The sequence below is a fragment of the Microchirus variegatus genome, assembly GCF_963457635.1.
Source record: "Microchirus variegatus genome assembly, chromosome: 7".
Lineage (NCBI taxonomy): Eukaryota > Metazoa > Chordata > Actinopteri > Pleuronectiformes > Soleidae > Microchirus > Microchirus variegatus.
In genome coordinates, this window is record NC_139808.1 from 13,033,235 (window position 1) to 13,053,460 (window position 20,226).

General features: G+C 39.4%; 1 protein-coding gene across 1 annotated transcript; it reads right to left on the reverse strand.

The window, feature by feature from the left end:
• Positions 1-791: 791 nt before the first annotated feature.
• On the reverse strand, positions 792-19,907 carry cntn2 (contactin 2; the record flags this gene model as incomplete). The annotated part of the gene is made up of 22 exons (XM_083892707.1): positions 792-901; positions 3,330-3,498; positions 4,237-4,349; positions 6,780-6,966; positions 7,549-7,664; positions 8,660-8,894; positions 9,400-9,470; positions 9,807-9,956; positions 10,082-10,240; positions 11,308-11,428; positions 12,101-12,276; positions 13,040-13,167; positions 14,254-14,404; positions 14,871-15,000; positions 15,467-15,603; positions 15,931-16,112; positions 16,234-16,336; positions 16,598-16,810; positions 17,055-17,150; positions 17,339-17,514; positions 17,983-18,124; positions 19,850-19,907. The coding sequence occupies 22 exons, from the start codon at positions 19,905-19,907 to the stop codon at positions 792-794; spliced, it is 3,123 nt and encodes a 1,040-aa protein (XP_083748833.1).
• Positions 19,908-20,226: the final 319 nt, after the last annotated feature.

Sequence of the window (20,226 nt, forward strand, 5' to 3'; positions counted from 1 at the left end):
AAACAAGCCTCCGGCGGCCTCTGTTGGTCATTTTGGCAAGTGCAAGTGTGGAAACACAAACAAACAGACAAACGTGGAGCCAATAAAAACAATACTTCACTCCCACTCCATGGGGTGAAGTGAAAAGCGAGAAGGGCATTATGTTGTTGCCAAAAGCATTTCAGAGAAGTGTTACACACACTCCTGTAACATGACTAAATCTATACAATTAGATCAGTGTTGGGTTCTGATTTAGTGTAAAGAAGACTTTCAGTTCACTGTGAGACTGCAGGGGCTCAGAGGTTTCACAAATGTGTCTCCAAAACCACCCTTACAGGTGTTTTTCTGTGATCAGATCTCAGGATGCATTCAGAATAGATTGAGTATGTGTTGACCTGTATACGTAACGCTGTCCACATTTCGTCAAATCACTGAGGATGGATGTTAGTACCAGGTCTGAAAGGGAACGTGAAGTCTGTGTCCTGCCAGTTCCAGTCTGAGGTTCACAACTATGAGATGTGTCATCCACAAATGTAATGGTCCCGTAAGGCATGTTTTTTTTTCCTTTCTTTTTTTAGTAACACTGGTTCACAAAAACACTCCAGTCTGGCAGTCAGGGTTGCCATTTCTTCCCCTAAAAAAATGTCATTATAAAAAAACTGAATCTGAATCCCTCCCAGTCTTTAAATTCCTGCAATGCTACAACCTTCCCAAACCACTTGAAGAACCCAACCCAAAACCACAGGCTGAGACAGAGGAGAAACTTTACTTTGAAGCCTTTAAAAGTAAAAATGTCCAAAGAGTGGCTGAGATCACAGCCCCGACAGATATATGAGAGTAAGGAACAGCAAGCCAGTGAAGAGGTGCAGAGGGTAAGTGGACAGTGTGGAGACAGCCTTGTTCTGGACCATCATACCAGTGCCTAAGAGAAAGTGAGAGCGAGAGTGTGATTCAGATTTGGATTAAAATGAAACTTAATTCTAAACAGAAAACAGAGGCTGACCCTGAACAAACACTGCATTGCATGCATGTGATGGTCACTGCTAAACAGGAGAGGTGGAAACAGAGATGCATTTTGTCTTTCACTGTGAAAAATCCTCCTCACAGAGAGCCTCGTATTACGGAGCCCCCGAAGTGACATGATAAAAAAAAAAAAAAAAAAAAAAATCTTGAATTTCAAAGTCGAGATCTCGAGTTTCCAAAAATTATGAAAAAAAAAAAAAAAAAGTCATGTTTTTTTTTTTAAAACTCGAGATCTCGACTTTGAAACTTAGGATTTCCAAAAAAAAAAAAAACATTTTTTCTTCATTTTTTTTCCCTCATGTCACTTTGGGGGCTCTGGTTCATATCGTCAAGATACTACAAAAAAAAAAAAAAAAAACAGTTTCCTTATATTTAGCAACAAATACAACATTTGAGATCCCAATATGAAAGTGAACAAACATCTGCTCAAGCTGCTAATCTGCTCGTCACAGTCGGTCCCAGAAAATTACACGTATACAGATGATCTAACTGATTATACGAGACATCACTGCAAGTCGTGTCAAATAGAGTATATAATATATGTCAAATATAATATGAATGTAATAAAACTGATTTTTGTTATTGCTGATAAAGTTTCTTTATTTCAATTAAAAGAGGGCAAAACAAAGAGAACGCTACGGCATTAAATGTACAGTACTGTGCAATTTTTTTTTTTTTTCATTTTGACAGTGCTATAATAACCATCAGATACCGAGTATTGCAAGAGAGCTTTACGGCCGTTGCTTCATGAACATTTACCTATGAGACGGTAAATTTTACTACATTTTTTTGTCTCCATACATAGCGAGAATACTATGCACACTGTGTCTGGAGACGCCTTCAGTGCTCTGTGCATGGTTGACACAAGATAACCTGCGATACACATGCTGCAAAGACTACAATGCAAGCAGAATAAATGTTGGTGAGAATGGGGAAATTAACCTCTTTAAATTAAGACACTTTCTCCAAACCTCACACTCGAACATGGTTTTTCTCCTTTTAAACAACCTGAAATATCTAACTATATCAGGCCTTATGAAAGTCAATACTGCAGCCGTTAAAGATACTGGATCAATGTAATAAATAAAGTTGCCAACATCGCTCTGATAAAAAATGTTATATGGCCTTGGAGCAAATGCAAATCTCTCAGAAGTTATTTCTTTTGATATCAAATATAATCCAAGATTATAACACGTAATAATAACAATTCTTGACTATTATTAGAATGTGGAGTACAAACTTTATGCCCTCATGTATGTGTTCTTTCCAGTGTATTTATGTTCTTCTGCTAATAACAGAGCAACACAATCTGTACGAATGGATTTATAAACGTTTAGTAAATCACATTTTATTATCTGTAGCTATTGGCGAAGATCAAGCTTTACTGCTTCTCCTTTGTGTGTTACGGTGGGTGGAGAGGGGGACGCAGGGAACACCCACAACGCCAGTTTGTCCATGTGACTGACAAGCAATTATGATGTAATTTATGCCTATAAGCCTATATTCACATAACCTGAGCCACTGCACGTGTCTTTACAGTAAGAGAAAATGCAACACAAACAAATGTTGGATTTTTTTTCCAAATGTAATGCACTTTATATCTATGGCCCTTTACAACAACCCACAGGTGACCTAAGTGCTTTACAAAATAAAAGCATTACAGACACACAGCATTAAAAACAGACATAAATGAAAGCATGAAAATACCAAGTAAAAACAGAATAAAAAGTGAACCAAAAGAAAAAAAAAGAAAAAAAAACTGTCACCACACTACTGGGTATTAAAAGCCATTCTGAATAAATATATTTTACATTTGGATTTAAATTTCTAGCATTCAGTTTGCTTGAGCAAGCAAAACTGTAATTTTCTCCATATAATTAAAATATTATTAAACATGCAGTCGTTTTAAAAATGTTATTTTATGCCTATAAGTAGAGCAAAAATAGGGACATAACATTTTGGAGAGATGAGCGAGGACATGACACAAGGCACTTATTTATTTTTTCCAGGGTTGTGAGAACACAAATAATCAAACTCCAATTTAGCAAATCAGATTTATGTCACTTTCGTATGTACGGACAAAAGGTACATCCCATTTAATCTATCTCAAATTTCAACAGCAAGTGGCCTCACATGTATGGCATGTTGCAAGACACAGTTATGAATGCGAACAGTCAAATATGCACTGTAATCAATCAGATTTTATCAATAAGGCTGTCATACGTTATGTTCAGTTGCTTTTCCGAGAATCAGTGACCATTTCACTGTGTGCAAAGGTCTCTAAAACGAGCTGAAAAAGCTCCGGTGTGTGTATTGTTGTTTCTCACCTGAGTTCCGGGACACTATGATCTCATGTGCAGGCCCGTCTCCGCCCTCTCCCCAAGATCGAATCTCCAACACGACGTAACCATCGTCTTTCGGCAGAGGCAGATTCACCGACGTCTTTGCCTTGTCCAGAACTTTCAGCGCTGCCTGGCCTTCATGTTTGTACAAGACCTGAAACACACACACACACACACAATCATCATTATAATAAAACTAATATCAACTAAAAGAAAAGGAAAATGTGTTGCTGGAAATGACTTTTAGTGGTTTGTCTAATGCAGTGTCATTGTGTGCACTGAAATCATAAGGACAACTGTTGCAGCATTCCTGTACTGATGATTGCGTTTTAGAAAAAGTACATTAATATACTGAAATACATACATTTTATTAGGTATCAAGTTTGTTTTTCCTTATATTGCTGAAAGTGTGTCTGCCAATCACACGCAGGTTCTAAGCACAGGAAGCACACAGTGTTGTCCATTGTATATAAGCCATGGACTTAATGTGAGAACCTTGCACCACAACACTCAAAAAAAACAAAAAAACTGACATGTACCTTTAGGGTTAGCATTGTACATTGTAGAGCCCTATAACTATTGTCTATGGATACATCTGATATGATATTTCCTGGCAGGCTTTATCACTCAAAAACATTGAGGCAGGAAAACTTTACCAGGGGAATGCTTCCAAGTGTTTCACGTGATAATGATTAAAAGAAAAAATAAAAATAGGGGGCGTGTTTTCAAGCTGCACAGGTGCCTCTAGTAATGAAATGTTAGTTGCACTGATGATGGCTGAAAAATGCTAATACGTGTATGAAACTGCAGTTTAAGACCTTAAAGTCAAAACTTTGATGAACTGTACCTTTGCAAAAAAAAAAAAAATCCCACAAAAGTAACACAAACTTACTTTGTAGCCCAGAACAGTGGACTCGTTGTGCATGGCCTTCACATGGTCCCACCGCACTATTACGGATGAGCTGTCGGTCTTCCATGACACATTGCCTGGAGGACGATTAGGAGCTGGACAAAGACAGGTTTTAAAAATTACTTTAACTTGTTCAGATAAAATCTCACTCACAACAGGACAAAGGTGACATAAAATGGTCAGATAATATAATGTTCCTACATGTAAAGATTACTTATAGGCCTGGATATCAATACTGAATTTCTGAATTAAACTGTGCACAATTCCAATTCACAAGGTCCCTATTTGATTCGAAGTTAATTAAGTTGCCATACCACATTTGATTAGTTATGGAGAATGCTTCAAATTGCATAAAATGTGGATCTAACATGGAGCATCATTAACAATATAATATAAGATATATAAGATAAGATACACTTTATTGTCCTTGAAAGGAAATTTGTCTTGGACTCCAATGCTGTCATATAAAGCTGCTTTACAGTAGCAACAGTACAGGTATAGACAAATACATAAAGGCCACATAACATATACACAGTATAATATTGTTTACAAAAACATTTTCCCACTTTTCCTTTTCCTCAAAAGGGAGTTTTATTGTCATTGTGCTTCCACAACAAAATTTAGTTGGTAACTCTCTTTGCGACAAGACACACGTTAAAAACATAAAATACAAAGACATGGACAAAAACTGTATAAAATGGCAGCAATAAATTATATAAAAATAGGTAAATGACATAAATAGTGCAACTCTACATTACAGTTGTCAATTCAAACTTGAACGCTTAAAACCTTTTCACATTCGAAGTACACAGCCAAGAGGAGCATCACGCAATTTGAGGTAATTACCAAATTGTGGACCATCTATTATTACAATTGGTGCTGTGACCACAGCTTGGCCTGCACACTTTGTGATGACGGAGGACACAAACTAAACTGTCCTCCAGAGCAGAAAAACACTTTACAGGCCTGAGTCACGAGACACCATTGCGGTCAAGTCTGGCTAAGTGTTTGAACAGAATCCAGGAAATTAATCTTTTTAACCCAGCCTGAATAGAAATGTTTAAACACGAGAACCTCAACTTATAATATTGAGATGCTTAAAAGGTGAGTTCACTTCCAACATCAACTCTCTCATGTTATAATATAATTGATTGTGTGGATATACTGGCTGTATTTTGACATGTGTCTATCATTGATAATGCAGCTCCCGGCCAGAGTAGTGATACAGAGATTATGTCTAAACCTACTGTTGAATACATTTGGAGCCACAGGCTGTGGGAGCGTTAAGTACCTCCTCGAGTACTGAGGAGAACCAGACTCCTGTAGCTGAGAGGGAAAATCCATCTCTGCCAGAAGGAGAGGTGGAGAGCGAGACTAGACGGCTCATTTTACCCCAGCTGGATTACAAGGACACTTGTAGTCTGAGGGTACAACACCCACGTGTGGCTATGTTGGAGTCTTTGGCCCTGAAGTCGAAGGATGACAGCACTACTCAGAATCCTGTTGAATGAGTCTACTTGGAAAGTGGGCGGGGGCCACGATTCAGAACGACCTTTTCTCAGTTCAAGCAGTGCAAAAAATAGATTTCAACAAACACAAAAGGAAACTCAGGAAGATGCGTGGTGTTCATTATCAGCCCCCAGGCAGAGTCAACACAGGATGTGTCACCAACAGCAATTACCTTGTTGATTTCAGCCATTGTTGTTCGTCTCGTGCAAGCCAAACTAACACAAGATGTAAACATCCAGCATATACAGTATACTGCATAAGTCTCTCTCTCTCTCTCTCTCTCTCTCTCTCTCTCTCTCTCTGACTGTCAATCCCCACAAAAAGGCCCACAGTCGAATTGGCAACCTTATTGCTGTGAATCTATAATCCTAGCTGAGAATTAACTTGAGCCACACAAAGAGTGAGGTGTGTAATTGTATTCTTATCAGTAGTAGCTGTTATATTTACAGTAGATGTATTAATAAAAGGCCCATAGCTTTCTTTGTGAAATGCCTTGAGATAATGTTTAAAGGTGCATTACGTAATAAATCTAAAGCAACTGGCCATAAAATCCTCCTAATGTCACAGAGACTCAGGAATAATGTTCATATAACTTACTATATTCACCAACAACAACAGTACAGCCAAAATATTTGCATAAAAAAAATATATTTTGCAGACTGCAAATCATGTTTATGTTTTGAAATCATGTTTTGGCATGTGGCGCCACCTACCGCCGTCTACCAATCATTGCAGTCAGGAGAGTCTCAGCTGCCGAGCAACCACGGGTTGCCAGTTACGTCAAAAAACGAAACCTAAAACACCTCAGTATTTTGAATATGAATGTAGTAACAGTTTTTGGCCACATCCTTACATATGGCACCTTTAATTTGGTGCTATACAAAAACATTATGTGAATCGCTTGAGAGACGTCTTTTAAATTTGATGATGTTAGGTGTCGTCTTCCCTCAAGTGTTCTGTGAAAAGAGCTTAAGTTAAGAGCAAAACATTTTTTTGTATGAATGCTACTGCCTTACGTGGCTTCCTGGTGGTGACGGTGGTGCGTGGCGAGGGTGGCCCCGTGCCAGCGCTGTTGTACGCCAGAACTGCAATGTGGTATCGCGTGCTGGGTCGAAGTCCAGACACCCTGGCTGTCGTTTCCAGTCCTGCCGTCCTCACCCGGTCTGCTGCCGCCTCCCGTTCATGCTGCCGCCAATACCGGATCTGAAACACATTTACAGATGCAACGTGAAACACTGCACACAGACCTATCCGACCCTCACATACATCAATGTATGGAACATCACCCATCTTCATTACTAGTTTGTTACTTCTGCACCTCCTCTGGTTTCTGTTCACACCCTTTGACAATCCTGTCCCATTATGGGAGGCTTTGATCAATCACAGAGCAGTGGCTCGTATTGCCTGTTCTTCAACTGCTATGTCTACAGTTCCCTTTGGTGGAGAGATTGCTCCTCCAGCACCGGCAACAAATGCCTAAGCTGAAAATAAATCTACATATGGAAAGTCTTAAAGGGAGCTTGATAATTAATGCAATAAAAAGGTTTCAAATCAGCAATGAGAGTTTAAGATGGAGGGAATGCCTGGGTCATATGTCATCTGATGAGGATCTGAAAACCTAACCCTATTTCCCCCCAAGCCCAACTTTGGCTTTAAAGACACGTCAGATACATTTACTATCAGCATTTAGTCCCAGAGATGAAAACAAAACAATACTGAGCACAACATATGTTGCGACTGTCATGTTGGGCAAAAATCCACACGTGTTCTTATGTCGCCCTTCACCTCATATCCTCGAAGGATGCCATTGGTGCTGAGCTGCTGGACAGGCTCCCAGGAAACCTGGATGTCGAAGGCACTCAGTGTTGTGGCGTTAATGCTGGACGGTCCCACTGTTGGCTCTGTGGGGGGGAAACAAGAGGTAAGAAATGCAGCATACAATATACACTGTGTTAATACTTCAATAACAGAGGTACAGTCTTAGAAGCATGTTTTACTGTCTGTGAATTTCTGAGTGCTGACTGGTAATGTTATAAGCACTAGTGGCGACCACTGGTGGTTACAGGCACTACTGCAGGTAGGGACTTGCATCGTTTACTCTCTTAAACAGTACACTACTGAGGAAGAATTATATCCACTAAAACAGTAATATATTATATAATATTACATATAACTTTATATATTCCTGAAAACAGGCATCAATCTGCTTTATGAGATTAAGTGCAATATAGTTTAGATGTTCTGCCTTCAGGGCCTGTAAAGCAATTTCATTTTATTTGTGTAGCTCATTTCGAGCAGTGAGGCCATCAACAGTTTATAGGTAAAAATGTGGTTTGATGATTGAAAGTAAACCTGTAAACATTCACTGTCACTCCATGGTGAAGAGCAGCTTTGTTTTCCTTACCAGTATACTGACATCACACCCACAATTGTGGTTAATTTAGCTACTGACCCAAGGGTTATAAGTCACATGGTTACTGGTTCACTGGAATGAAATAAAACCAGAGGACTTTATACAAAACAATGAGTTTTATAACAGGAAAGAGATAACGGGTGAATTTAAATGATATAATATTCTTGTATGAGTCTACTGTCCCTATTAAGGGTTTTTGCACAGCTGGACATTCTTCTGCTGTTGTGAACATGTTAGACAAACAAAAAATGTCCAAACCAAATTTTTCAGTGATTTTCCAGAGTATGTTTTTGTCAAATTAAAAAGAAATATATCTGTGGATTTGGCTGTTAATGTCAAGCAGTCCCACTAGCTTAAAACTGTAATAGTACAACACGTTAAGTTGTTGTGTACAGAGTTGCAGCAGTAGTAGCAGAGCAGTTGAAACGTGAACCCTGATTAAAATGGGTGGTGGTGGTGGTGCAGTGCGACTCCGTGGCTCACCTTCCTCTGCAGAGTGCACCACAGCGATCTGACTGAACGGACCCTCTCCTCTGCGGTTATAAGCTTTGATCTTCACCTCGAACGGACTGTACGGTGTCAGGCTTTCGTTGTAGTAGACATAACGAGAAGACTCGACATGAGCGATGCGCACCACCGTCCATGACGATGTGTCTTTCTTCTTGAAAGCCAGAGTGTAGCCAAAGGTGTCCCCGTTTTGGTATTCTCTGGCCATGGGCTATAAAGTTTCAGGAGAGAGATGGCATGAGGAAATTTACATCGACTTACAGGTCTGATCCAGTGTTCTTATAAATAAGAGGTAGAAGAAGGCATGTTGTCCAGCTCATCCTGAAAACTATTCCATAAACTGGGGACAACCTCATCGAATGCTTAACCAAGTCTAGTTATTATGCACCTTGGTTTCTGAAAATCTGGTTGGAAGATCTTGTTACTATGGCAGGAGTCTAGGAAATAACCAAATCACATTAATAAGTCGAGACCAGCCCATTTAAAACCTTAAAAACAAGCCAAGTCAATGGACTTCCTGCTGCATTTTGGACTGATATAAATAGACTATTATGGGAAGAATGATTTATATTCAAGGCTACAATTTGGTTTCAATTGTATCACTTGATACTATTTTAGAAGAAATACATTCGACAAATAATGAAAAGCCACCTGCTATGGATATAGCCTGGATAAGCCTTCACATGTGACAGTATAGAGGTGGGTCATCCACTCACCGTCCAGGTAACGATGAGCTCGTTACGGTCTCCTCCTCCTCCTGATAGTCCACTGGGTGCCACTGTGGGAGCTGTTGATAAAACAAAGTAAATAAAGAATGTAGTCTGATTTTCCTTTCATTTTTGTTTCCATATCGTGTCTGCACTTTAAGTATTTTAATAAGCAGGCATGGGATACTAAAATCAGAAGCCCTCTTTAAACATTGAACACTGTACATAAATTACTTTTAATCTATTGTGGATCAAGTGGATCAGTAGCTTCTTTTGTCTAAGAAGACTGAAACACTACATGTGTGTAGAACTGTAAGATCATAAAAAACTAAATATTCACAACACTATAAACTGTAGTGATTTTATTAAATCTAAGAGCTGGTGTATCCAGCAGGAGGCAGCCTGTGGCTCCTCACCTGCTTGCTGAGTGCGAATGGTCTGTGAAGGCATGCTGGGCTCTCCGCTTCCCAGGATGTTGCTGGCAACGACATGAAATTCATAATCCATCCAGGGAATCAGTCCCATCACACGAGCCGACTCTGCGTTTCCCTCAATGTTCACAGGGTCTGGTGAACACAAAGAACAGCATCTCAAGTAGATTATATACATATTAAAAAAAATACAAAAATATATATATAATTTTTTTTTTTTTTTCAAATATAATTTATTCAGCTATGACGCATGGACGCACCCGTCCTCATCTTCTTCCACTGTGATGATATCGATGACCGGCCCATGATGACGTATTTGCCAATGGGACTGTGATTATCGTAGCCACGACTCCACCTGAGCTCCACCGATGTCTCAGCGACGTTCCTCACAAGTAAACCTCCTGGAGGTCCTGGGGGTCCTGGAAACAAGGAGGAGGAACAGGAGTTTGTCAAAAGGTAAATAAAGAGATTGACATTCAGTGTTGACATGAACAGTTGTATTGTATATTTGTTTTTTCCAACAGCTATTTTTACAAGTCACTTAGCAGGTGTTCATTTTAAAACAGGTCACACGATTGTGTGTTGATGTTAGACAGGGAAAAAGAAAAATCCTTTTTTGGCATATGGGGAATAACAAATTCATGTTACTTAGTACCCTCTATGGACCAAGTACCAGATCACAGCTGTTAAGCCAAGTGTCACCTACAGTGAATCTGGTATGATATTCTTCTAAAGGTTTGTCAGAAGCATGGGTTGATTTTTTTTGCCTTAACACTCAAAAGAAAAATGACAAGAGGCTGAAGGCTAATACGACCCACTGCAATTTTCAAACCACAGGAGGCACAATGTTTTTTTTATGAATGCCAAAATGTGTGTTAATACATGTTTGATCAATTATTGTCTTGATCTATACACATCTTATTCAACAGTCTTTGTTTCTCACAGATCAGCACAAATATCAGTAATTATTTTTAACTAATGCAGTGGCCGTAGTAAGTATGTATTCCTATATTGGGAGCTGAAGAAAATTTCTCAGTTATGGTAATGCATGATAAGGAATGTAAAGGCTAAAATAATACAAGCACTGTGCAACCTAATGCCTAATAAAAAACCTAGTGCCTAATGTTTTGCAAAGATTTTCAACAGATCCTTGTTCAGGGCAACCCCGACTATTATGATGGAAAATTTCAAGTCATTCTGAGATACTTTTTGTTTTTTGAAGAAAGTCAGCTCACTGTCAATCAGACACAACTTGCTTTATAGATAGATCTGCTATCAAATGAAAATGAGAATAATTATGTAAAAATTACCATTCCCTTTGATATCACGAATCATATCTGAATTCCTGTCAAAATAACAGTTCAGTCCTAATGCCAAATACAGTATAAAGCTTAGTGATAAAGAGTTAGCTAATAATCCTCTGCAGGTCACCGACTATTAACTTACACATTGTTTAAATGCTCTTGAGAGAAAATAAATATCTTACCTCGAACCACAAGTCGAGCCATAGTCGATGCACTGTCCACCACAGTCTGAGCTGTGCATGTGTATATTCCTGCCTGACTCAGCTGAGCGTTCACAATCAGCAGGTCGCCAATGTTTTCCTTCTGAAATGATAAAGAATGGCAAGAACCAACTGAAATTCTGTGAACCAGAATAAACACAACTGAAACACTGAATCAGGATAAAACAAGAGCCCATTCTCATTCAATCAACCTAGTTACACCATTGCCTTGTGAGCATTTAAACATAAAAGAGCACAATCATGACAAACGATTACTCTCGGAGCTTGTTGCTCAACAAATGTTTTATTTGTCATCCTGACATTAAGTCATTACATCTTATGTATACTGCAGCAGCCCACTTTGTCTTAAAACAGCTTGGTGTTGTCTGTTATGTAATACATAATTTACTTTTGGCACCAAAAATGTTATACAATTTAACCAATCTATTCTTTTATTTGGACTAGGAAACAAATCCATTATAGTCTACTATATAATAATAATAATAATAATAATAAATTATATTTGAAGGGCGCCTTTCAAGACACTCAAGGTCGCGTATATACGAGGTAACATCTTTTAGATTGAATCCTCCAGTTAAAAGTTAAGACTTTCTTCAGGCTCTTATTGATGCCTCTATATAGCTCAGAAACACAAAACAAATCATTTTAAATTTAAAAAAAATAATAATGCTGGGACTAAGGACTTAAATGCTGCAGAGGGTGGCCTCAGAAAACCTGAATGAAAAACTACCACATCATCTTTTACAGGACTCACCCCCTCCACACGGTGGTATGGTCCTACAGAACCCTCCACGTCCAGCAGAACCCCGTTGAGGGCCCAGGTGAAGGTCAGATCCATGGTGGGGTCATGGGAGGCATGACACTGCAGCGTGACATTCTCCCCCTGATTGATGTCGGCATTGGAAGGAGCCAGCGTGATCTTAGTGGCATCTGCAATAACAAGATGAAAAACATGCTTAAAAAAAAGAAAATCTTTGCACCATTGTTTGATGACTTTGTGTAAGTAGGTGTTACAAAGTACCTCTAGACACACAATGCGCTACATCCCTTATTTGTTGCATACAGTAAGAAATACAAAACACAACTATTTCAAGAAAGAAAAAAATGTTTTTACATAATGAATGAACAAATGAGAAACGGCATGTTAACTGTTAATAATAACAATCGAAATAATAATAGGATCTCATATGCCAGCACAATTTACTTTTTCTGGTAGTACGACAATGAAAGCTGCCCCAGATTTCAGCAGCCAATGGAAGTTTGCTTTACATACTTTAGTGGTCAAGGTTTTCTTCAACCCTAAAATCTAGTAACTAAGAATGTATTTGGAATTATCACAAATCATCATCTGGGTTTGCAAATGGATGATTCAAAGCCTTTCTGAAATGAATAATAATAATAAACATAGATCCTTCAAATGTTTTATCAAAAGGGGACACATTATGCAAAATCAACTTTTTAATGAATTAGAGAATAGAGAACTAAGTCAACTTGTAGAAATAGGGTATAATATGAGTCCTTTACAAGTTTTGCTGGGTCACAGAAGATTATGATTTCAAACTGGGCTGTGGTCTTACTGAGTTTAAGAATAGCCGTTCTAGTGCTTTGTTTGCAGTAGGTTTTCATATTGCGGTCATAGGCAAAAAAAAGTCCTAAATAACATTTTAACCAACATGACGATGTGTGTACATACCTCTGACAGACAGGTGTCCAGTGCTGTTAGCTTTGCCCAGGTAGTTCTCAGCAAAGCAGGTGTACTTCCCCTCATCTGCTCTGCTGATATTGTGTATCCACAGTATGCCATCTGAAGTTACGGTGACTCTGCGACAACGGACACACGGTGAGTGACGATCAGTTGAAGCCACGGACAAAACATAATACACCGTAAATTGATGAAAATAAAATCAATGTGCATTACACATCACCAGTGCTTGGTGTAGCAGAACGGTGATAAAGTAATGATGCAAAGCATTGTACAGCCACTGCGGCTTCTTGCAGCACATTCACACACTCCACAATGGAAGATAGCGCTTACTTATTCAGTTTCCCACCCACAGATTCACAACTGATTTCACTCACAGACTCACTGCTCATAATTATATTTAGCTGCTCTGACGATCATGTGAGCTCCAACTGTTACGTTAAATGGTGCAAAGCAGGGGTAACTGGACGGAGCTGGGCACAATGTAGAGGTCAGGCACTCCTAGAACTCATTTGTAGGAGTCATCAGCAGGTGGAGTCGGGATGAGTTCCAGTATTCACAAATCAGTTCCTCAGTCCCGTTTAAAGCATCAATGTGGGGAAACAGGCCGAGGTCTGACTGTCAGAATAATGTCATCTCTGTTAAAAACACCCTTGAAGTTGAATACATAGACAAGTCATAGTCTATAGTCTTAGGGTGAATTCCAATTCCTAGCTTAACCCTAAATCTCAAAAATGCACGCTCCCTCTAGTGCAAGTGCTGTCCCGATTCTCAGAAGAATTAAGTTGAGGGGCAAGTTTAAGGGCTGTATCGCCCTCAATATTGAGCTTTTCTGAGACCACCTTTGGGAGCAAGGGCTACCCAGGCCAGAATGCATTGCGTGTTTTCACATATCAAAGATGGTGCCGAAAGCAGCGAAACGAGTACGCTACAAATTAAGTATTTTCTTTGTTAATAGAGATATCAAAATAATGAAAACCATTGTATAATCTTAGTTTTGGCCCATATTATGGATTACTTACGTCATTGTTGCATAATTTATTAATATTTTATCTGCTGTTTAATCCACTACACAGACAAATCAGAGTGTTTCTGTGCACATTGGAAAGCATATCCATACGCTGTTATTTTTGATGGCATAGTTTTATAGTTTGTTTCAATTGTATATTTTGCGTTAATTACTACTAATCTAGTGTGTCGACTACCTGCTGCTGTTGGTGAGCAGCTCTGTGCCACGGCTCCAGAACAGACTTGGCTTCGGAGCAGCTCGAGGGCGACACTCAATCATCACCTGCCCTCCTCTGGCTGCTGGAATCAGTCTTCGCACTGGATTCGATCTGAAATCCGGGGCCTGAACTGCAGGAGCAGGAAACACGACGAAGACACAGACAGTCAGATTAAGGGAAATGGAGGAAGGAAGAATGTGCACAAAGTTAAATTACTTAAATACAAAGACAATTCACCAACTAACACTTGGGGACAAGCAAAACATTATGCTTTTTTTCCCAGTGATTTCAAAATAGTTATTTTGTTAGTTTATTAAATGCATACACATTTCTTACATGAATTGTATTGTAAGAAATAAACGTATCAAATGAGGCAGCAAGCCAAGTGTCCACAGCTAAAAAAACAGATTTTATGACATTGCTTCAGGAGAATTATTTAGTTTCCCAATGACCTCACCATATGCCTGCAGATTATAGGCACCCAAAAGACTCAGTTGTATGCAAAACATTGTCAGTGCCTTAAAAAACATTTAAAAAAAAAAAAGACAAACAACTTAACGTCTCAGTACCTAACAAAGATAGCTACAACCTCCTACCTTGGACTCTGAGCTCAGCAGAGGAGTAGATAGTGCCGTGTTTGTTTTCAGCCACACACTGGTACATTCCAGAATCTTCCAGAGCCAAGTTATTGATCTTAAGACGAGCTCCGTTCACCACCACCCGGTCCTGAAGGAGAGTAGATATACATACACGTACTGCATGTGAAAACCCAGTAAAGGGAGAAAAGGCCCTAATCACATTTACTCTGTGGTCAGCAGAGTAAACACAGATATGTAAGTCAAGCTCAAATGTATTTCTTTATCTTCCATCATGGAATCAGTTATATGAGAATGTCACATGAGGACAATTAAGTACTTATTCCGTCATAGCAGGGAAAACATTTTATCATTGTTTTATTATTATCGTTTCATAAAAAGTTCGGAGAGTGTTATTTCCTAGATTTAATTTATTACCTAGTTTAAAAAGAAACAGATTCGCTATGGGTGAGTATATACCCATTGCTCATTTAAAAAGACAAATAGAACTTTTTTACTTTTGTTTGTAGTGGAGCTAGAGTCATACATCATAAATAATGGGTTACGATCAGCATTTGATGTAGTATAAATACGTTATGTACCTTCTGCGTGCTTACCTGTGTGCTGAGAGGCCGTCCATTACGGAGCCATCTTACAGAGGGTCGTGGTTTACCGGCTGCCACACAACTCCAGTGAAGCTCGGAGCTGATCTCCACCTCCGAGTCGCTCATCACCTGCAACCACTCCGGCTGAGCTAGAGAAAACCATTGACAGACGATGAGCTTAAATTAATATGAATATATTGAAGCTGCCATCAGACAGATCGTGAGAAAAACAGTTGACAGTTTCACCCACAGTTTGTTAAAATATTAACCACGGCTCTCGATTTGAGCTGCTCTCATCAGATGAGGAGACATTATTGAGTATGCTACAGAAATGCTTCATGAAATGTTGTATTCAGACTCTGTTATATGGTTTATTTCTTCCTTTCTTCGAGGATGTTCAGAAGTATTCTCTCTCTGATTAGTAACACAAAAAGCAAAATTAAAGCATTCAATTCAATAGCATGTTTTTCCCTCACCTTGTACAGTGATGCGTCCCTGGTATGTATCACTTCCTTCGGAGTTGTAGGCTTCACACTCGTAAATGCCCTCATCGTCAAAGGAGAGGTCTTGGAGGATGAGGGTGGGACCTTCTGCTGAGGAGCCCGCCTTGGACGGCATCAGACCGTCCACCTTCCTCCATCGCAGTTTTGGGACCGGACTGTCAGAGATTAAGATAGAGAGAAGGTGGATCAAAGTTTGAGGTGGACAATTGGAAGTGATGGAAATAAATTATGAGACCACAAAAGAAAATATCAAGGCTAGTCGAGTTGGTAGCTTACTTTCCATAGGCGAAGCATTCTAACTGGGCGGTGTGTCCTGCAAGAGCATAAGTTTCTCCTGGGAAACGCACTTTAATGCTCGGTGCAGACTTCCTTGGATTGGCTGGACAAAAAACAACAACAGTGATTATACTTTCATTTCTTACAGCTATTTTCAGATCTTAGCACAGTAGCACAAATGTAAAGCTATTGAAATGGCACTCCTTCCTAGAAGGTTCAAACAGCTCAAAACAACTTCTAAAGCTGTTATGGTGTGTTTATAATGTTCATCACACGACATGAAAAATGTGCATTTTTTAGATAAACCGGCCTTATTAATAACATTGGTCAGTTAATTCAGCTATACAGGGCCAGCTCTTCCTACCATCAGGCAGCACATTGAGCTGATTGGCTTTGCTGAAGGTGCTCTTGGTGCTGATGTCCATGCTGATGGTGGTGAAGCAGAAGTAGTTCCCCGTGTCGTTCAGCTCCGCTTTAGCCAAATACAAGTTCCCCGTGACCTGCGACACAAACCAGCGGCTGTCGGTTTTCTTGATGAAGTTGGGAAAGTCGTTGATGAACCAGCGGTATGACAGGGCTACAGAGAGGCAAGTAGAAAACATGGTCAATGATAGTCCTGTGAAAATTTTACTTTTTCTAAAAAAAAAATTTCATATGCACTTTCCAAAACCTGTTTAACAGCCTCATTGTTATTCTGCCTAGTCACAATTTCAGTGCCATTTTAATTTTTCAAAAAATCTACCAGGTGGTTTTAAACACTAAAATATATATTTAACAAGGTTTTCCAAAAGCAGCATAGAACCCTAAAGTAGAGTGGATACCTGGGTAATGTGGAGGTGGCTGGCAGGCCTGGAAAGTCCCCATACCCTCATATGCCGTCTGTGGACTCCTGCTGTCTGGAGGGTAGTCATGAAGGTCTGCAGAGAGATGAAAAAGGTAGGAAAAAGAGCTTACAACAGAAATACTGAGTTAGGAACAATAATACAACGTTGGCAGTCACCAAAGGAGTCATTTAAAGAAGAGTAAAGTAGTCATTCTGAATGTTTGATGCCTCTGTAACCTACTCAAACAGATATAAATATTAAAAGATGTTTAGGTTCCTCACAGCCAAATTTGAGGTTGGCTGCTCTGCTGATGACGACTCCACAGCGGTTGATGGCCAGACACTGATATGAACCGGTGTCTTTAACAGACTCGGGGCTGTTGATGACTAGGTTTCCAGCCACCAGTGTGTAACGAAGGTCCAATCCCAGCGGGACATCGGTGCCGTTTACGAGCCATCTACGAGAGAAAGAGCAGGACGAAATGGAATTGTTGTTAACGGAATGGAAGTTCTGCATCATTTACTTAACTCTGATACCAACTTGCATGATGTTTCCACTGGAATTCACCAGTTGCTTCAACAACCTTGATCTATATCAGATTGTTATCGTTCTTAAAGTGACTTACAGTTATTTCTTATTGATATTAGTTTAAACAGTTAGGTTCTATGTATGTTACTGTTATTTAACATTGGTCAAAATGGTGGTACATGAAGAGCTCAACATTTTCTCAGGTGGTACACAGAATTAAAACGTTCTTACTAAAACTGTCGCTCAGCTGTTTTAAAGGAAACTGAGACTGTCAAATAAGACTCAACAGTTTCCTGCAGGACTTTGTAGGAGCATTACGTCCGACAATCACATTCAAAAACACTGCATTAAATGTGACTTAGTAAATTAAAAACATTTATGTCTGCGCTTCACCCACCTGTAGGAAGCAGCTGGGCTGGCTCTGGCCTGACAGCTTAGGGTAACCTTGCCTTCACTCAGGCCCTCTGGGTAAATTAAACTGCTTGGCTGTTGTTCGAACACTGGCCCGCTGTCATGACCCGACACACACACATCACCACCTGTAAATTATTTATTCACAACACACATAATTACATACCAAAGCTTGTGCCAAAGCAGTTCTGCTCCTTAAAAAACATTAACAATCTGGCTACAATCGCCTCGCTGTGTGCCAGGTCTTCAGCACCTGTGTGAACTGAAGCAGAACTCTAAGGCAAAGGCATTTTTGCTGAGTTTCAGAAGAGTCAGTTTGCTTCTATTGTATGGCTATTAAGCAAAGTATAAATGATAATTTCCCCCTAGGGATATTATAGCCTTTCTCTGACCCAAGTGCAGAATAAACTCACAAATGTTCAAGCAAAAGTGAAGTTTACTATGGCAACGTTGGGTTAAAGAAACTAAAAAAATGCAGTCACATGAGGCAACAGTATCCACAATACTGCAATGAAGGCAAACTCAGCCAATGGGACTGGCACACAGACAAAAACACAGAAAACATGAGGAAGAACAACAGAAAGCTTACAGTTCCTGACAATTGTTGGGAGGAAAAGGGTAAAGTGGAGCCTAAATCCTGTGAGCTGAGGGGATAATGATAACAGGTGAGTGTGGTGGGAGTGGACCAGGAAGTGAAGCTATCTGAACACAGGTGATGGTAATTGACAAATTGGGAAACAACAGGAAGCAAAAACACATTTACAAAACAAAATAGGAAGTACAAAGAACAGGCATTTAAAACTACAAAATAAGACAAAATGACAAAGATACAATCCAAGAAAAACAGAAATCATCCAGTCCAAAGTCCAAATGAAAACTAAAAATCCAAATGAGTCAAAGCAATAAGTAATCATTACAACTCTACATTTACTCTACTCTCACTCAGACAGTGAACAGTTTGGAAGTTTATTCTCAGTATATGGATTATGGATGAGGAATAAGGCTGATTCAGACACCGGTGTCACACAGATTTACTGTTCAATGTGCTAATATTATATATTTTTAAATTCTGTAGGAAGTTAATATAAGTATGGATAGATTTGATTAATTCTTGAATGAGATGAGAGTAGGGCTAAATAAGTTGATTTATACAGTTTAACTGCTCAACTCTTTGTTAACACAATTATCTAGTTAGCCAATCACATGGCAGCACCTCAGCACAAACTGAGCATCAGAACGGGTGAGAAAGGGAGATTTAACGTGGCATAATTGTTTGTGCCAGATAGGCTGGATATATTTGGTTTTGTTGAATCTATGCACAAACTCATGATTGAATTGAAGTGAACAGCAGGTTTCCAAATGTGCACATGCATGTGTGTGTGTGTGCGTGTGTGTGAGAGAGATCGAGAGCATGCACACTTGTGATATTCTCTGACAGCATTTATTCTGCCGAGTGTATTGTTTGTCCAGGCGGACTGAGCACATGTGACAACACATTTCACCAGCTCGGTAATTCCAACATGAGCTACACCCAATCACCATTCATCACACTGGAGCATTGCTTCAACAGCAAAGCCCGGTGGAGACAGAGGTACAAGGCCTTCGAGAAGAAAATTGAATTCCCTCTCCTCCGCTGTCTAAAGTCGTTAATTTTTAATCAGATGCACCTCACCCATACATTTACACAAATATAGTGCGGGACATTTATTTGTGTGAGTAATTGTTATGCTCTTTTTTGGTTGTGGTGGAGACAAAGATAGGGACAGACAATGTTTCGTCAGCACTGGATGAAGGACATAATTGTAAGTGAAGCATAAATTGCAGGTAAAAAGTGTTGAATTAAAAATGCTTACCTGCAGCGTCCTTTAAATGCACTAAGCTGAGGACCAGTAGACACAGCATGTTCTCCATTATCTGGACCTGTGTAAAAAAAAACACACAACAAGAAAATATTCAAGTAAAAGTCATTGTGCTCTGAAGACGAAATGCCCTCATTTTTAAATAAGAATACTAAACAGAACACACTGGTGTGGTGCTTTGCTTGTGTGCAGATCCAGCAACAATTCACAATTCAGAGAGAATAACTGAGCTCAGCCTGAACCTGATGTATGATCATGAAAACTTCACTGATTAGTATTACATCTATCTGGTTGATATATATGCAGTAAAACATTAACATGATTCATTTATAAAAGTTTGAGCAAACAAACAAATGTTTGCAGCTGAACTG